The following is a 14,727-nucleotide window of genomic DNA, read 5'->3' as shown; positions in this document are numbered from 1 at the left end:
CACCATCTACCTCTATATTCTTTATCTTTCTCTCACTCTCATCTCTCTGCACACATAACAATTATGATATATATCTTTATCATCATCTACCTCTATATTCTTTCTCTCTCTCTCTGCATATATTTCCTCTTACTATATCTCTTTCTCTCTATCTCTCTCTCTCATCTCTCTCCCTTTCTCTCTTCATATATCTCTTCATATATCTCTCTCTCTTCCAGTCTTCCATGAGTTGGTCCAGGTCCGATGTCGGCATCTCTAGGCGTTGGGGTTACCCTTCATCAAATCAATGTCACTCTGGACCATCTCCGTCACCAGTTGCTGCATTGAGGAAAAACGGTAACAAGGACAAAATCACATTACTCAGCTGTGCGAGGTGGAAGCTTGGGCTGTGTTGGGCTGTGAACTGAACCATACTACACTGTACTGTACTGTATGTCCCCCAAAAAAATTACAATAAGATTTTCACGTTGATAACTTCCAATATAATTTAACTGTCTGAATGCTACTTCAGGGTCTAAAAATATAACATCTTACCTATATTTGCAGAAAACCCCATTCAATTTGGTTACTGTAAGTGGTCACCAAGAAATGTGGATTGTTGAGCTGCATGACATCGGTCTGATTCTCCAAATTTAACATTTGCATGCTCTTGGAACTGCATATCAATGTGTGAACACAATGGAAAGAACTTGTAGGGAAGGGATTCCTGACCTGCTCTACAAAATCCTAATTTCTCTTTAACCATTGAAGCAAATCAGAAGGGGCTTTCTGTAAGATGTGGGTAATAAGTTATAGTTTCATACCCTGAAACTGTATTTGGATTGATTTAGTACTTTTAAAGTTATCGTTGCGGAGGGTCCCGGTGTAATTTTGTGGAGGACATACTATACTGTGCCAGATTGGGATTGTTCAAGTAATCTCTGGAGATAGCATACATCATGAGTTACTTTCTTGGATTTTCATTTACCATCAAATGTTTTGTAGGAATGGGGTCATTCACCGTGAGCACTTGCACTACATACACGTACATGTGTCCTTAACAAAGAGAATCGACTATTTGTATTGTGATGTAGTGTGCATTATGCGCATTCTTCTCATGTCAACAGCTGGCACGGTACGCTTTTAGACCACTCTGTGTTTGAGCCCTCTGGTACAGTACAGTATGGTATGGTACGCCTTTGGAGCACATGGGGAAGTGGTCCACATTTGGTACGATATGGTAGGGTACGGTACACTTTGGGAGCATTGAAGTGTACGGTATGGTATATTTTTGGAGAGTGCACAGACACACCCTATATTATCTTCTCTTTTTTTTAGGGGATTTCAGTAGACATGGCTATTAAATGATATTTGATTAAGGGAGATTTGAGCATGGCAGATCTCCAATTTAATGGAAAGAATGATGGGAGAGAGTCTATCCTACCGGTGGCACAATGATCACATCAAAATATGAACACTTGGTGATGTTCTCTATGAATTTTAAAATTCCACAGGAGTGGACACCTCACCAGACACTCAACATGGATGAGCCATCAAAGACTTACGTCAAAGGAACATTTAGGTTTCCAGTTTAATAATCGCTCTGCCTTGGATGCATCTCCTTGAAGAAAATCCTGCAAAGGAAGAGACAGGAAAGGAGAAGAAAAAAACAAAACAAAAGAGAGGTCACCATTCAGTTATACTCAATAGAGAAGTCAAAGACCAGTCTGTCATTCCTTACATATGATCACAAATTGCACTGAATTGCAGTACATACAATCATCATTACTGACGCTGGATCGTGTGGTTGTACGTCACCTCATATCTTAAATATCCCTTTTGAATATTGAACACAAACATACTTCTTGGCACTATGTAATTGTCATTCACTTCCAGTGGAGTAATCAAAATCATTGTAGTGTTTGTTTGCTTGTTTGTTTTATATGCAGTTGTGCTTAGGAGAGAAAGCATAAAATTGTTAAACAACAAATATTCAGCAGGATGTGATATGGGGGAGTGTACAGAATTGCACTTCCTCCACTCCAGCATTTTTAGATCACTTGCAAATGCCCAGACGGTCAGGTGTGAGACAGCCTTGAGAAAGACAGGTACTGGCTGTTAAGGGTCACACCTAGTTACAGCCCCATTTCAAAAAAAATCCCACCTCAAACAAAAGAAAGACCGAGAAGGAAGGACTGGCCAGAGGTGTGGACTGATTGCGAAACTGGGTCGCAGGCACGACCAACTCTCCTCTGCTCTGCTCTGCAGGACCCTCACGTAACGACTCTTTGCTGGGGATCGGAGTTGTTGCTTTTATCATCTACCCTCTTTTTCTTCCTCTGAACATTCTTAACTGTTATTCATATCCCTGTAATAATATTTTGAGGAGACAGAAGTCAAATTCGGATGAATGGCCGAGGTGCCAAGTGGGACTGGAGAGCATCCAAGAAGGACACCGAGCCAATCGCAATGTGACTGTCATCGTGTCCTTAACCCAGAAGAGTGAGCAAATTCTCTCGCCCCGACAAAGTTTGTGTTGGCGACAAAATAATTGACACACCGAACTGAGAAGCCAAACAATGCCCCGACATTCCACAGACATCCAAAATATTGCACCATGGCCAATGACTTATTTTGCCATCCGCTCTCTTTGCAATTAAAGTGAAGACAGAGCATATATTTCAAAAAGATCAAACAAGAACATGCATAACATAATAAACCACTGCGACATCAGATTTCTAGGACTACCTTTAATTATTTCCAGTTTGTTCATCAAAAACTTTGCTACTACAATCCCCTACATCCCACCTCTGTATGAAATAAATGTTTTCAAGTTTCACTCAAGCATCTTGCCACCCATTTAATCACTGGACATCTCTCCATGTCCCCACCCATTTACAATCCTGGTCTGAGTCCATTCAGTGGTTGCCTTTTACAATGTCTTCCAGTGTTTCTCAAATCATCTTGTATTCTTTCTTCATGTTCTCCTATCATCCCCCACCCTCCCACCCAATGAATGTACAGTCTTATTTCAGCTAAGTACATAATACCCATCATTAACAATTGCCAATGTGGTGAAGAACACAAGATGGAGCATGTCATAGTCTGCCCTCTTCTACCAACCCCTTGTACCCGTGAAGATATCCCCTTTTAGTAAATCCTCTGGCTCGGAGCAGGCCCGAGCTATATAAGTCGTAAAATTTTGAGTTTATGAATGGGTCGTGCCAAAGTGGCCCACACCTGGGCCCCATTTCATACAAAGTTGCTGAGAGAGCAACTCTTGCTAGAATGGCAACTGTCATGGTAATGACGCGAATCCAGCTTCCTGATTGGCTGTTGCTACAAGAAGTTGCTATTCTAGCAAGAGTTGTTATCCTAACATCTTTTATGAAATGGGACCCAGGAGCGGGCTATTTTGGTGCTACTGAAGCTAGCACCAGGCACGGGCCAGGCTCGGGCCTGGCGCCGATCGAAGAGTTTATGAACGATAGCAGCGCCAGGCTCGGACCAAATTTCTTGCACGTTCAAAGGTCACAATTACTTGGCTGTGCCCTCTGCCAGAGCTCGCGTTCAGTTACCATGGTAGTTATCCCTTACGTGGCCAAGTTCGTGAATGGGTCATTGTAAAAGTAGCGCGGCTCTGCCATAGTTACTGAACACAATTTTTACTGCTTGGCACTGGCCACATTAGCTCGGGCCAGGAGCTGGCAAAAAATGCATGAGTTACTGAAAAGGACACAAGATGCCTTGTCTCCCTGGGCAAGGAAGTGCGTGGAACACTGGTCTGGACAGATATGAGACTAGTTAGCTTCGTAGTGACTCGAGAAGAAGAGAAACTTGATTCCCTGTTCATTACTATCCCACTGTAATTAATTCTCTGATGCAACTTGGTGGTTGCATCTTTAATGTACACATTAACCCGCACCATTAAACTCTTTGTTTTATGAACCCGTTTCAACCTGTTCCACCCCTTCCCTCTCCCTCTTTCCAACCCCCCCCCCCCCCCCTTCCTCATCTGGTTCTCCTCATCCTCATCCTGTCACTCCTTTCAGCATCCCTCCTGCGCAGGCCTCTAATTGCACCCATCCCCCTAAAGAACAATCACTCAGGCCAAATTGGACTATAGGGGGAGCCCTGCTGTGAGGACCAACGCCAGGTTGAGTGGAGGGACGGAGAGCGGGAGAGGGAGAGAGAGAGAGAGAGAGATGGGGGGGAGGGAGAGACAGACAGAGACAGACAAACATGGGTGTACAAATTTGTGCGTGTGTGTGTGTGTGTGTGTGTGTGTGTGGTGTGTGGGAGAGAGGGAGGAAGAAAGAGTGCGGAGAAAAAGAGAAAACAAATGAAGGGTAGGTGGATAGATATCTCTCAACCATGTCAACTGCAAAACTTCAACTGTCGACACTGTGGGATGCCCTATACCAGGGAGGAGAATATAAAGAGTTGGGGCGGCAAAACCTCATACATTTGTATCTCAAAAATGTCAAATGTTCAGGAGAGCTAAAAAGCTTGGCAGCCAAAGTATCATTACAAATGGAATCGCCTTCCCTTTGACATGGTGTAATGGCTTCATTTTGTGGGTAAGCCAGCTTGGATTTGGGCAGGACATTACTGAACTGATCACCTGACAATTAATCTAAAGAAGTGATTTTCATCAAAATGTGAGATACAAAGTTTTGTCACCCCTGCGATGAGATATTGGAATGTGTTTGATGGTGATATACATGGTGACATTTTGCACAACTTTAAGCTAGAGCGGAGGACTCCCATGTCCAGATAGGGTTTGCAACTGTCCCATTTCACATATTTCCTTTTGTACAGATACTCTTCAGCACATCTCCAGAACAAATAAAGAGCTACTCCATCACAACATCCAGCTGTACTACCTTGTACCTTCCAGCAACAATGTCAGACTTTCTGACTCTCAGAATGTCAAGAAAAATGACAAAAAATTTGCCCGACATGAAAAACACAATAAATGCAGTAACCTGATACATGTTCATATCGAACACAGAACTTGTTCCTTCTTTAGGGAAAGTCACAACCTGCCTTACAAGGAGAACTTCTATCAATATTTCTGTCATGCAACAATCAACATGTAACATACATGAAGACTCAATAGTACAGGAATTGAATACCTTCTTTGGGAAATGTGACTCAGAAGTATATTTTATTACTCTTGATTAATGGATTTGTTATGGTAATGATCTTAAAGTGAAATACATTTACATACAGTCTTTGCTCTTTGTGCCTCTTGAGCAAGATGATATATTTCTGAACATGAACAATAACCATAACTGTAATAGCATGCAGTTTCTTCTTTCAGAAGTTGATGTATAAATCCGAAACATAACAATGACAACAGAAAGAAAGACAAATAAACTACATTGTACTACAGACTGTTGTAAGTCATTCATCACTTGAGGAAAACCACTGACCATGTCATACATGATAACATATCAGGCCATTATCTCGCAGCTCAAAAAAAAAAAAAAGATAACAATTAAATGATAAGGCAAGTGATCACATGAAGACTGCAATGAGTATGCTCAAGTTTGTGTCTGTGTCTGTGTGTGTGTATGAGTTAAATGAATGTTACAGAAAGGTTTGCATCTTAGATAGTGTAAAATAAAGAAACAAAAAAGCAAAGATCATTAAATAATAATGAAAAATGGATGAATACACAAATAACCAGCTACATTATTGACAGGGGAAGATTCTGTGTGTTTGTGTGAGTGAGAGAGAGAGCAAGAGAAAGAGGGAGAGAGAGGGAGAGTGGAGAAAAGAGAAAATGAGGGTAGGATATTGATTTCACACAGATTTCTTGACTGGATCTGACAGAATCTCAACTTCTCAAATCAGATGATCAAACAAGGTGATTATGGCAATATTTTCCTTCTCAACGGGGGCGTGCGCTAATTCCACGCCTTCGCTCTCGTCTGCGGTAACCAGTAACCAAGCCCCATCCAGGTCGTGAGGAGAGGAGGTTCGAAGAACGGGATGGTGTCCTCACCAACGCAATACTCCTCTTTAAGGGTAAAATGCCTTTTTCGAAATGTTGCCAGGCTATGTGACCATAATTTCAGCTTCTGCTCCGATGATGCGATATACTGTTTCTGTAATTATCAAAATTTGTGGATGTTCTTTTTCTCAACACCTATAGTGACAAACCACTTAATTCGCCTGCTCCCTCCGATTCTGTTTCTTCGGTAGGAATTCACCTAGCATTTATCAGTTGTTGCTAGGTAGGGCAAACTTCTGGCAAGTTTTGTGGTTGTCAAGGACAATCTCTTGCGAACAAAGCATGTACAGAAATATGCATTAATTAGAGAAACAGTCTATTCAAACGGTTTACAACGGAGGGAAATTTACAAAGTTTGGGATAAATTTTCTCCAAGGTGAGTCAGTCAAATTCAACGTGTGCTGCTGACAGTGGTTCTGGTCAAAAGAGTTCCATTAGACACGAAAAACAGCATTCCACAGAACAAAATGTCATCTTGGTTGCTCATTTGCGGTCCTTCTGACAGGCAAGAAATCGTCCTTACACACAAACTACTGATCCTGCCTCAAGAAAGAAAACATATTGCAGAGAATTGATTATACAGAAAACTATACAGAAAATAAAAACACTACAACAACTGAGAAAGAATAAAACAAGGCTATGTCCATGAGTGTGTGTGTGTGTGTGTGTGTGTGTGTGTGTGTGATATTAACAAAAAAGTACAGAAATCTCAAGACACGATTGGTCAATCCTTTCACGAACACTTTTTAAAATATGCCGATGACATTTAATATAATTTCATTGGCAGCTGGAACAAGAGAAGGGTTAATAGTACAGTTGACGTGATGTTTCATTAGTTAGGCCTTTCAAGGGATTCCAATTCAGGATGCCATATGACACTTCCACACGCGCATGTGTACTCACAATGAAAGAAATACAGGTACATGTAACTATCGCACATTCTTATTTCAATATAAATGGAAAATAACAGGGGCACTCATGTCGAAAGGAATCTATTGACTGCTTCCAACGTCCATCAACTATATCAGCGGCCAGTGTGCTCCTTGTCTTCTTAACTGCTCCTTAGCTCATCTGTCAAAAGCTGTTTTGGATCATGGCATCTCTTTGCTGATGAAATCATGCAGAATTCACAACCGCCGGCAATAAAAAAAAAAGAAGGACCAAGAAAGAAAAGATCAACTCAAGAAAAGCAGGGCTACCGCCTTTAAAGCGCCTGGAACCGCTTGCCCAAGAGGGGGGCCAATTTGTTGTGAAAATACGAGGACCAGTACCTCGACAAATGAGGGAAGTAAATACAACACACTGACAAGACAAACAGCACACGGAGAGCCGGCCGAGCAGGGGTCTTCGTCCCAGAAAGAGGGGGGAAACTGATAGCTTTCTGTCATCTGAGGGAGGCATCACACACTCAGGAGGAGGCAAGAAAGAGAGAGGATTTTTTTTTTATGAAAAAAAAATTATAAAAAGGGTTGAAGATCCCACTTTGTTTAGACCCTCTGGGTAGCCTCTTAGCTGTGTTTGGATAAACTCTGTTTGAAGTCAATGTTGGAAGGATGGATAGACCATCCTTTTTTTTCTAACATTTTTCTTCCTTTTTTGACAGGAGCAAGAAAAATCTACACAAGGAAGACACAAACAATTGCCTATAACGACAAAAATATCATTTTCCCCATGTTGGGTCTGTTTAGCAAGGGTGTGATTTTAAAAAATAAATAAACATGACATAGAGATACAACTATCTATTTATCTTTCAGTCAAGCAAAGGTTACATGACGCGACATGGACATTTATTCAAAAGCTATACCTTTTTTGACGAAAAATGAGAAAAAAAGAAAGACACTGCTATCACGGAGTGCAAAATTATGAGATCTTCGTTATTTTCGGTCCTAGGGGCAAAAAGAGAAATATTAACGTGAAAAAGACATTCTTGCCGATACCACAACGTAGGATGGTGGGGATGCTTAATCATGCAGTGATTTTTAGAAGTACTGTACTACATACACTGGTATATTGTAAATACAATGCATATTTCACTGCAAACGAGACTCACTTAAAGGAATAGTCCAGTATTGGTGGAGATGAGAATTGGGCTTTTAACTTTTTGCAAGATACCAAGAAACCACTTATGAAAAAGTACAGAGGATACCATTCTAAGAGGATTTCAAATTTTGTTTGATGAAAATTGGTTTTGGAATGGCTGAGGCACCAAAAAACAAAGTAAAACAAAGCGATCATAATAAAAGGTGGGTCCCACCTTTTATTATGATCGCTCTTTTTAGGATATCTCGGCCATTTCAAAACCAATTTTCATCAAATAAATGCTGAATTCCTCTTACAATTACTTGCTCTTTCATATTTCATAACATATTTCTCATTATATTACCAAAAATGTTAGAAACCTGAAGTTAGGTCTCAACCGAAACTGTAAGATCCCTTTAAGTATATGTAGTTGTATGATCTGCAGAATGCGAGCTGTTATTCACTTTCTATCAATGTCAATGTATTTTAATCCCTGATAAGCACACATACAAATGTACATACATACACACCCACACACATAAACATACAGTTGTATCTTCTTTTATCAATGTGTAATCAAATATCTGTGTGGCATGTGTGTAAAAAACAAAACAAACAAACAACAAAATATTTAAAGTCTACTCCAGAGCAGACGAGAAAGAAAGAGAGAAATGGAGAGAGGGAGAGAGAAAGAGGGAGAGAGAGAGAGAATGGGGTGCACAGGGGGCACAGAGAGAAAAAAAAAACAACCCTGCTACCACCCAAACACACAAAAAAGAAAGACAAAAATACCAGCACAACACCTGTAGAAATGAGTCATGCAATAAGAATTTCCCCAATTCCGTTCAATTCTTCTCCTCTTTCTTGTTCCTGCAAAGGGTTATGAGTCTTTATTCATTCTGGCAGTCAACTGTTTGGTAGTAGAGTCCCCCTACGCCCCGAGTAAGAAGCTCTACCACTGCTGCCCCTTTCAGAGCCGGGGCTGTTTGGCCAAGGGTTTAAGATGTTAATGAGTCACGCACATCCCTGGTATCTTCCCGGTACATCATTATCTGTCACCTCCTGGTGGCAACCAGCTACTTGTCATTTTTGATTTGATATAAAGTAAACAAACGAATAAACAGACAAACAAACCTAAAAGAGATGAAATTAATTTGGAGATAATGATGACAACAATACATTTTTGAGATTTGGATATTGTGGAGTAAAAGTTGCTCTTTGATTATAATGAGACATTTGATTGGATTTTTTTATCATTGTGCCAGGCCACAGACAAACTTTTTTTTTATTTTTGCATTGATTATTTCCTTTCCCATTTTGCTGCATTTTTTTTGTCTCTAAACACACAAAGGAAAATTACAAATTCAGTGCAATGCCCATACAGCAGTAGCGCACATTTGGACAAGGGAAACTTTACTCATTAATGAAAAATAAGTTGAAATACCTCACAAAGAAAGCAAGCATTTATTTAAAAAGGACCCCCCCCCCAAGAAAAAAAAAAGCCCAAAGGATTTTATAAGAGTATGAAACAAAAAAAAAAAGTTTAACAAATTGAATGTTAATCATACAGAGTTAATAAAAACAGATGAAGCAGAATATAGGATTACAACAGAATGATTATGAAGTTATCAAATTTTCACTCATTATCTTTATACTTTGCCATCTGGAAGTCTGTATGTCACAATGGCCCAGAGTTTTGGTCTAATCACAGTCGACATTGTCGTCAAACACCAGACGTAATCAATAATGTTGGAAAAAAGCAGAGCGGATATTACAGCACATCTAAAAGTTAAATATATCGCTGGATCACCCTGAATGACTCATACTATCAAATCTTTTAACCACTCTACCAGGTATTTCCTTCCACTAAGAGCTGTATTATTCCCTCTCCTTTCCTTTCTCTTAATGTTGTGACTATTATCTTTCCTCAAACACGCAATAACTCCAGTTGCTATTCTTCAGCATTGCCATCGGCAGGAAATATCACAATACCTCACCAACTAAACGACTTCTCCCTGTCAGACTGTTCACAAAAAAAAAAAAAGGGTGAGGGAGAAGGGAGCTACACTTTTCAAGTTGTTGTTTCCACCTTTACCATTCTTCCCCCCCCCCCCCCTTGCTCTTTGCATGCCACAACGACAAGGCAAACAAAAAAACTCAATTACCCGTACCACAAAAGATGGCGGACAAGGGGGTCCAACACCTCGGCAAAAGAAGTCCACAAACACGCGGATCAGATTTGGAGTATTTGTCTGTCATAATTCACTTCTCAAACTTGTTCTTAAGAAAAAAAAAAGGGGGGGGGAATGTACCCCTAAGGAACTGATTGGTAGTCACATTAGTATGCGCACACACATAAAGAAAATGAAATCAAGAATATAAACTCAAAGAAAGTCACTCAACCACACATGCAACCTCTTTGCTTTTTCATTCAAATGTTGTCAGTAGACTAATAGGCCCTCCAGCCATATACTGCATGACATCTATTAATTAATGGATGTTGCCCCTTCCTTTTTTGCGCCCTCAAAATAACACACGCTAAATTTGTCATGGCTCTATATGGACTGATTAATCATATGCAAATATGTGGCACGGCATGTAGATGGTGTAGATTTGCTTAGGTCGTTGATCACTATGCCTGGAAGATATTCCTCTGCATGACAATGGATCGAGACAAAAGGGGGGCTTCAAGAGGGTTAATAAAAGAAAACGATCTCTACAGATGAAGGGTGCAAACACAAGATTCATTACGAGGATGCGGCTTCTCGTTGCCCTGGCTACTTTGATTGCCACTCGTGTCGCAGGTGGTCCCAATTGTTAGTGAATCCTGTGTTTTTACAGGAGAATAATACGAGAAGCCCTCTTCGGATCCTGAAGAGGGTGTAGACAGGAACCCCCCTGAATGGGAACTGTCTCTCTGGTATTTCGAGAGGATGAGGTAACAGATGATGATGTTGTAGTGGTAGGCATCTTTGTTGACTGGACATGAGATTGTCATGGGTACAACATCTACCTCTTCTTCTTGTTCTTCTTTTGACTTTTGTTTCCTGTTTTTCACGAGCAACAAATGACTTGATAAACAAATCTCCCTAAAATACCGCAAACACAGATTGCCTTCATTCATATTGCATATAATACCAAGTACTTTGCATGGAAACATCCAAGTTTACAAACTTGTATATGGTGTCAAGGTATGGTGATGTTTTCAACTCATACTATAGTGTTAATTTTAACTTTACTTTGATATAAATTTACATAGACTTTTATGAGATGCAATCTTATGCCTAACATCAACTAGACCCCCACCCCCATCATCAATGCTGAGTATGGCCCACAGCAGAAGTTAGACCAGAGCAGTGAAAATTTTCCTTGGTTGTCATATTTGAGAAGTTTGACACAATATGGTAATACATGTAATGACAATTCACAGAAAGACTTTCCACTTATTCACAATAGAGGGAGCTATTGCATTTGGACCATGTGTCTTTCCTCTGATATCTGCTGGGGAAGGAATCAACTACATGTCCCTGTAGGCAGGCGTAGCCCAATATATTGGTTTACAGTGAAGTAAAAACATGCCTTTTTGCTTTCCTTCAGCGTCTTCTGCAACACTAATTTTGGGGGGCTAACGAAAAAAAAAACATGTGTGGTAATTTAACAAAAATATTACCAGACTAATCAGAATACAATCAGAATACTTCTTGCTTCAGAGTTCTTTCAGAGCACAGGAAAAACAGTGACATTGAACATCGCTTCTAATTTCATTAAAGGGAGAGGTGTGTGGATGTTGCCTGATGTAGAGCCAAGTGATCTCACGATGATTTAAGTACTATTCATTATGATGAAAATACACTTAGTAGTAGAGGTATTAGTAGTAGCAGTAGTAGTAGTAGTAGTAGCACTAGTAAAAGAAGTAGTAGTACAGTAGTCATAGCAGCAGCAAAGGATAATAAAGAGAATAAGAGCAATAATCCAAGCAATAATCATGAGGGTTGGTTAAAGGAGAAGAAAATGAATGAGGCAGAAGAAAAGAAGAAGGAGCAGAGAAGGAAAGAAGAAGAACAACAAAAGGAGGATGATAGGATGGAAGAATTGTCAGTAGGAGATTCAAGATATCTGTCAGGACAGACAATTCAGAGAAGTATTAAAAAGGAATGTAACACGAGCTCAGCATGGGTGACAGACAACTCCACACTACAATGTACGTCACGCATTCATGACCAACTGTTCCACAGTAAAGAGATTTGCTCCAAATGTCGTTATATAATGCACTTGCTTAAATATTTGCACAGACTTGCACAAAAGTATTTACAAACAATTTCTCGCTGGCAAGAATTCATCACTTTTTTTTTTGAAGCTGGCATGCCCACTGTTCTGATTGACAGGCCTCAGGCACTGAAGAACCATCCACGCACAAGTAAAACGAAATATGACATGAAAGGGAACAGGTTTCTGGAATCCAGCCAAGAAGCACAGATTTTCCCATCATGAAGACAAGAATTTTTTTTCACTCAACAGGCAGTGTTTCCATCTCATTTTTTTTTTTAATGGTACTGTATAGCAAAACTTAAAGAAGAAAATCCATGTCACTGTGTGCTGAAATGTGTTCATTGCATTTATGACAACTCCCTCGTGATTTAAAGTTCCTTAATCTTCATGGTCCAGGGATGGTTCCATGACAATTGCTCCCATAAAATATCTGCACGCAAGGCAAAATATACAACCTACCCACAAACATAACCCTGACCCTAATCCTAATCTTCACATCAAACTAGACCTAAAACCCTATCACAACCCTAATCCTACCCCTAAGTCCTTGGAGAAAATAAGACCAGAGCAATTGTCGCAGGAGCAAATGTCGTGTCACCTTTACGGATATACAGTATGAAAAGACAAATTAACCCTTTAAGATTGGGATGTCAGCACTTCAATTTCTTAGCTTCAAATTGATAAATGATGACTACATGTGATTGGCTGCAATATTCTCCCCTGCATACTGGAAACTTGAGTTGTGACATTATGCGAAAACAAAACTGATAGACTCATACATGTTCAAACTGGAACAAAACTTCTGTTACTCCTGATGTTAGACAGTAGATCTACGTACATACATGTATGAGTGAGACACAATGGCCACTCTGTGATTGGATAATGGCATCTACAACTTCAAGAGTACACACAAGATAAGTTTCAGTCCCCAAGGAGATATGACCACTGGACCAAGAGAATCACAAGACATAATATGTGACCCGCTACAACAAAATGATCCTAAAGTCGGGCGAGGTCGATTATTTGAAAATTGCATGACACAATTCCCTAATCTTTCTGCTTTAAATTGATATATAACACATCATATAAAAATAATCGGCTGCGGAGATATCGATGTTTAAAAGAGAGCATGTCAAGACGTCTGGGAAATCGCAGTTTCGAGAAAAGCGCCCTAAAAGTTCTCCTTGCGACGCAATCACGATCACGGGACACGCAGTCAGTATTCACCTCCGGACAATAGAAGGTAAACCCTAGCAACGCTCGAAATGCTCATTCAAACACAGCGTCGGCGGTCTCCTCACCGACCAATCAGTGACCAGGATGCCAGGAGAAGCGGCTGGGCCGGCTGGGCATACCGCACCCCGCCAGCACGCACCAGTCGACTGGGCAGTGTGTGAGCTTCACGCTTCGGTTAGCGGCAAGCGGCAAACTGACCAATGAGATCACGCTGGTCGTTGTTAGGGGCGGAGCCTTTGTGTGGCGCTCAATCCAAATGTTCGAACCAGTTTCTGCTTCGTTGAAACGCCAAAAAACATGGCCCAGAAAAACGCTATTTTTTGGTCTTTCCTTTCATCATTTTGCTTCAAAATTTCGATAGATGATAGAAGACATGTCAGACTCTAATGATATGTCAAATTCAGAAAATCATAAGTTTTGACCAATTTTGATGCTCTGACTTCAAACTCGATTTTCATGGCTTCGACCGTGCGCGACTTTAGGACCATTTTGTTGTATCGGGTCACATATGAATACTTCCTGTTGCAAGAAATTGCTGGGTAAACCTATGTTCAGACCAGCCACCTGAGTTGGGCCAACAGAGGGCGCTGATCACAAGCATGTGAGGATAGTATGCGGAGTCCAAATCTGTGCAGCTGTATGTTTTGTATGATTACACACAGTGCATTCCTGGGATAGATCGATTGTTATGGACATATTTGAAAGTACATAATGCTGGTGCTTTTTTGTCGTTGTTCCTTAATGTTCTTTAGACTTTGTGTAACAGCTACATTTTTCAAAGCAGCCATTTTCTTTTACTTTAAGACTGCCACATTTTGAGGAAAGGAGGATTGGCGTGAAACATACTTCATTGAGGAAAGACTGGACAAAAAGAAACAGAAACATCAAAGGTAGTAAATTTGCTTCTCTTGTACATACATTATACATGTACACAGTTTCATCATTGACAATTAAAGGACAGGTTCACCTTTAAATAAATGTTGATTGAGTGAATGCAGCAATATTAATAGAACACATCAGTGAAAGGTTGAGGAAAATCGGACAATCCGTTCAAAAGTTATGCATCTTTAAAGTTTCTGTGCCACCAAGGCTGGATTAGAAGAATACTACAGCTTGTGATGTCATAAGCATGGAACAATAAAAGATGACATAAAGAAAATTCAACATAATTTCACTTTCCTGGCATAATATAAGACCACTTG

General features: G+C 40.2%; 1 protein-coding gene across 1 annotated transcript in view; it reads right to left on the bottom strand.

The window, feature by feature from the left end:
* Positions 1–255: 255 nt before the first annotated feature.
* Positions 256–14,727, bottom strand: part of LOC139741806 (GDP-mannose 4,6 dehydratase-like) — a 103,487-nt gene continuing 89,015 nt past the window's right edge. The window contains 2 exon segments of the mRNA XM_071652391.1: positions 256–318; positions 1,545–1,613. Of these exon segments, the coding sequence (XP_071508492.1) occupies positions 256–318; positions 1,545–1,613 (132 nt within the window).

This window comes from Diadema antillarum, unplaced genomic scaffold, assembly GCF_040938485.1.
Source record: "Diadema antillarum isolate AM-2024a unplaced genomic scaffold, OU_Dant_1.0 seq00000954_RagTag, whole genome shotgun sequence".
Classification (NCBI taxonomy): Eukaryota; Metazoa; Echinodermata; class Echinoidea; order Diadematoida; family Diadematidae; genus Diadema; species Diadema antillarum.
Note: the sequence above shows the minus strand (reverse complement) of the source record. Positions and strands in the feature narration are given on the sequence as shown.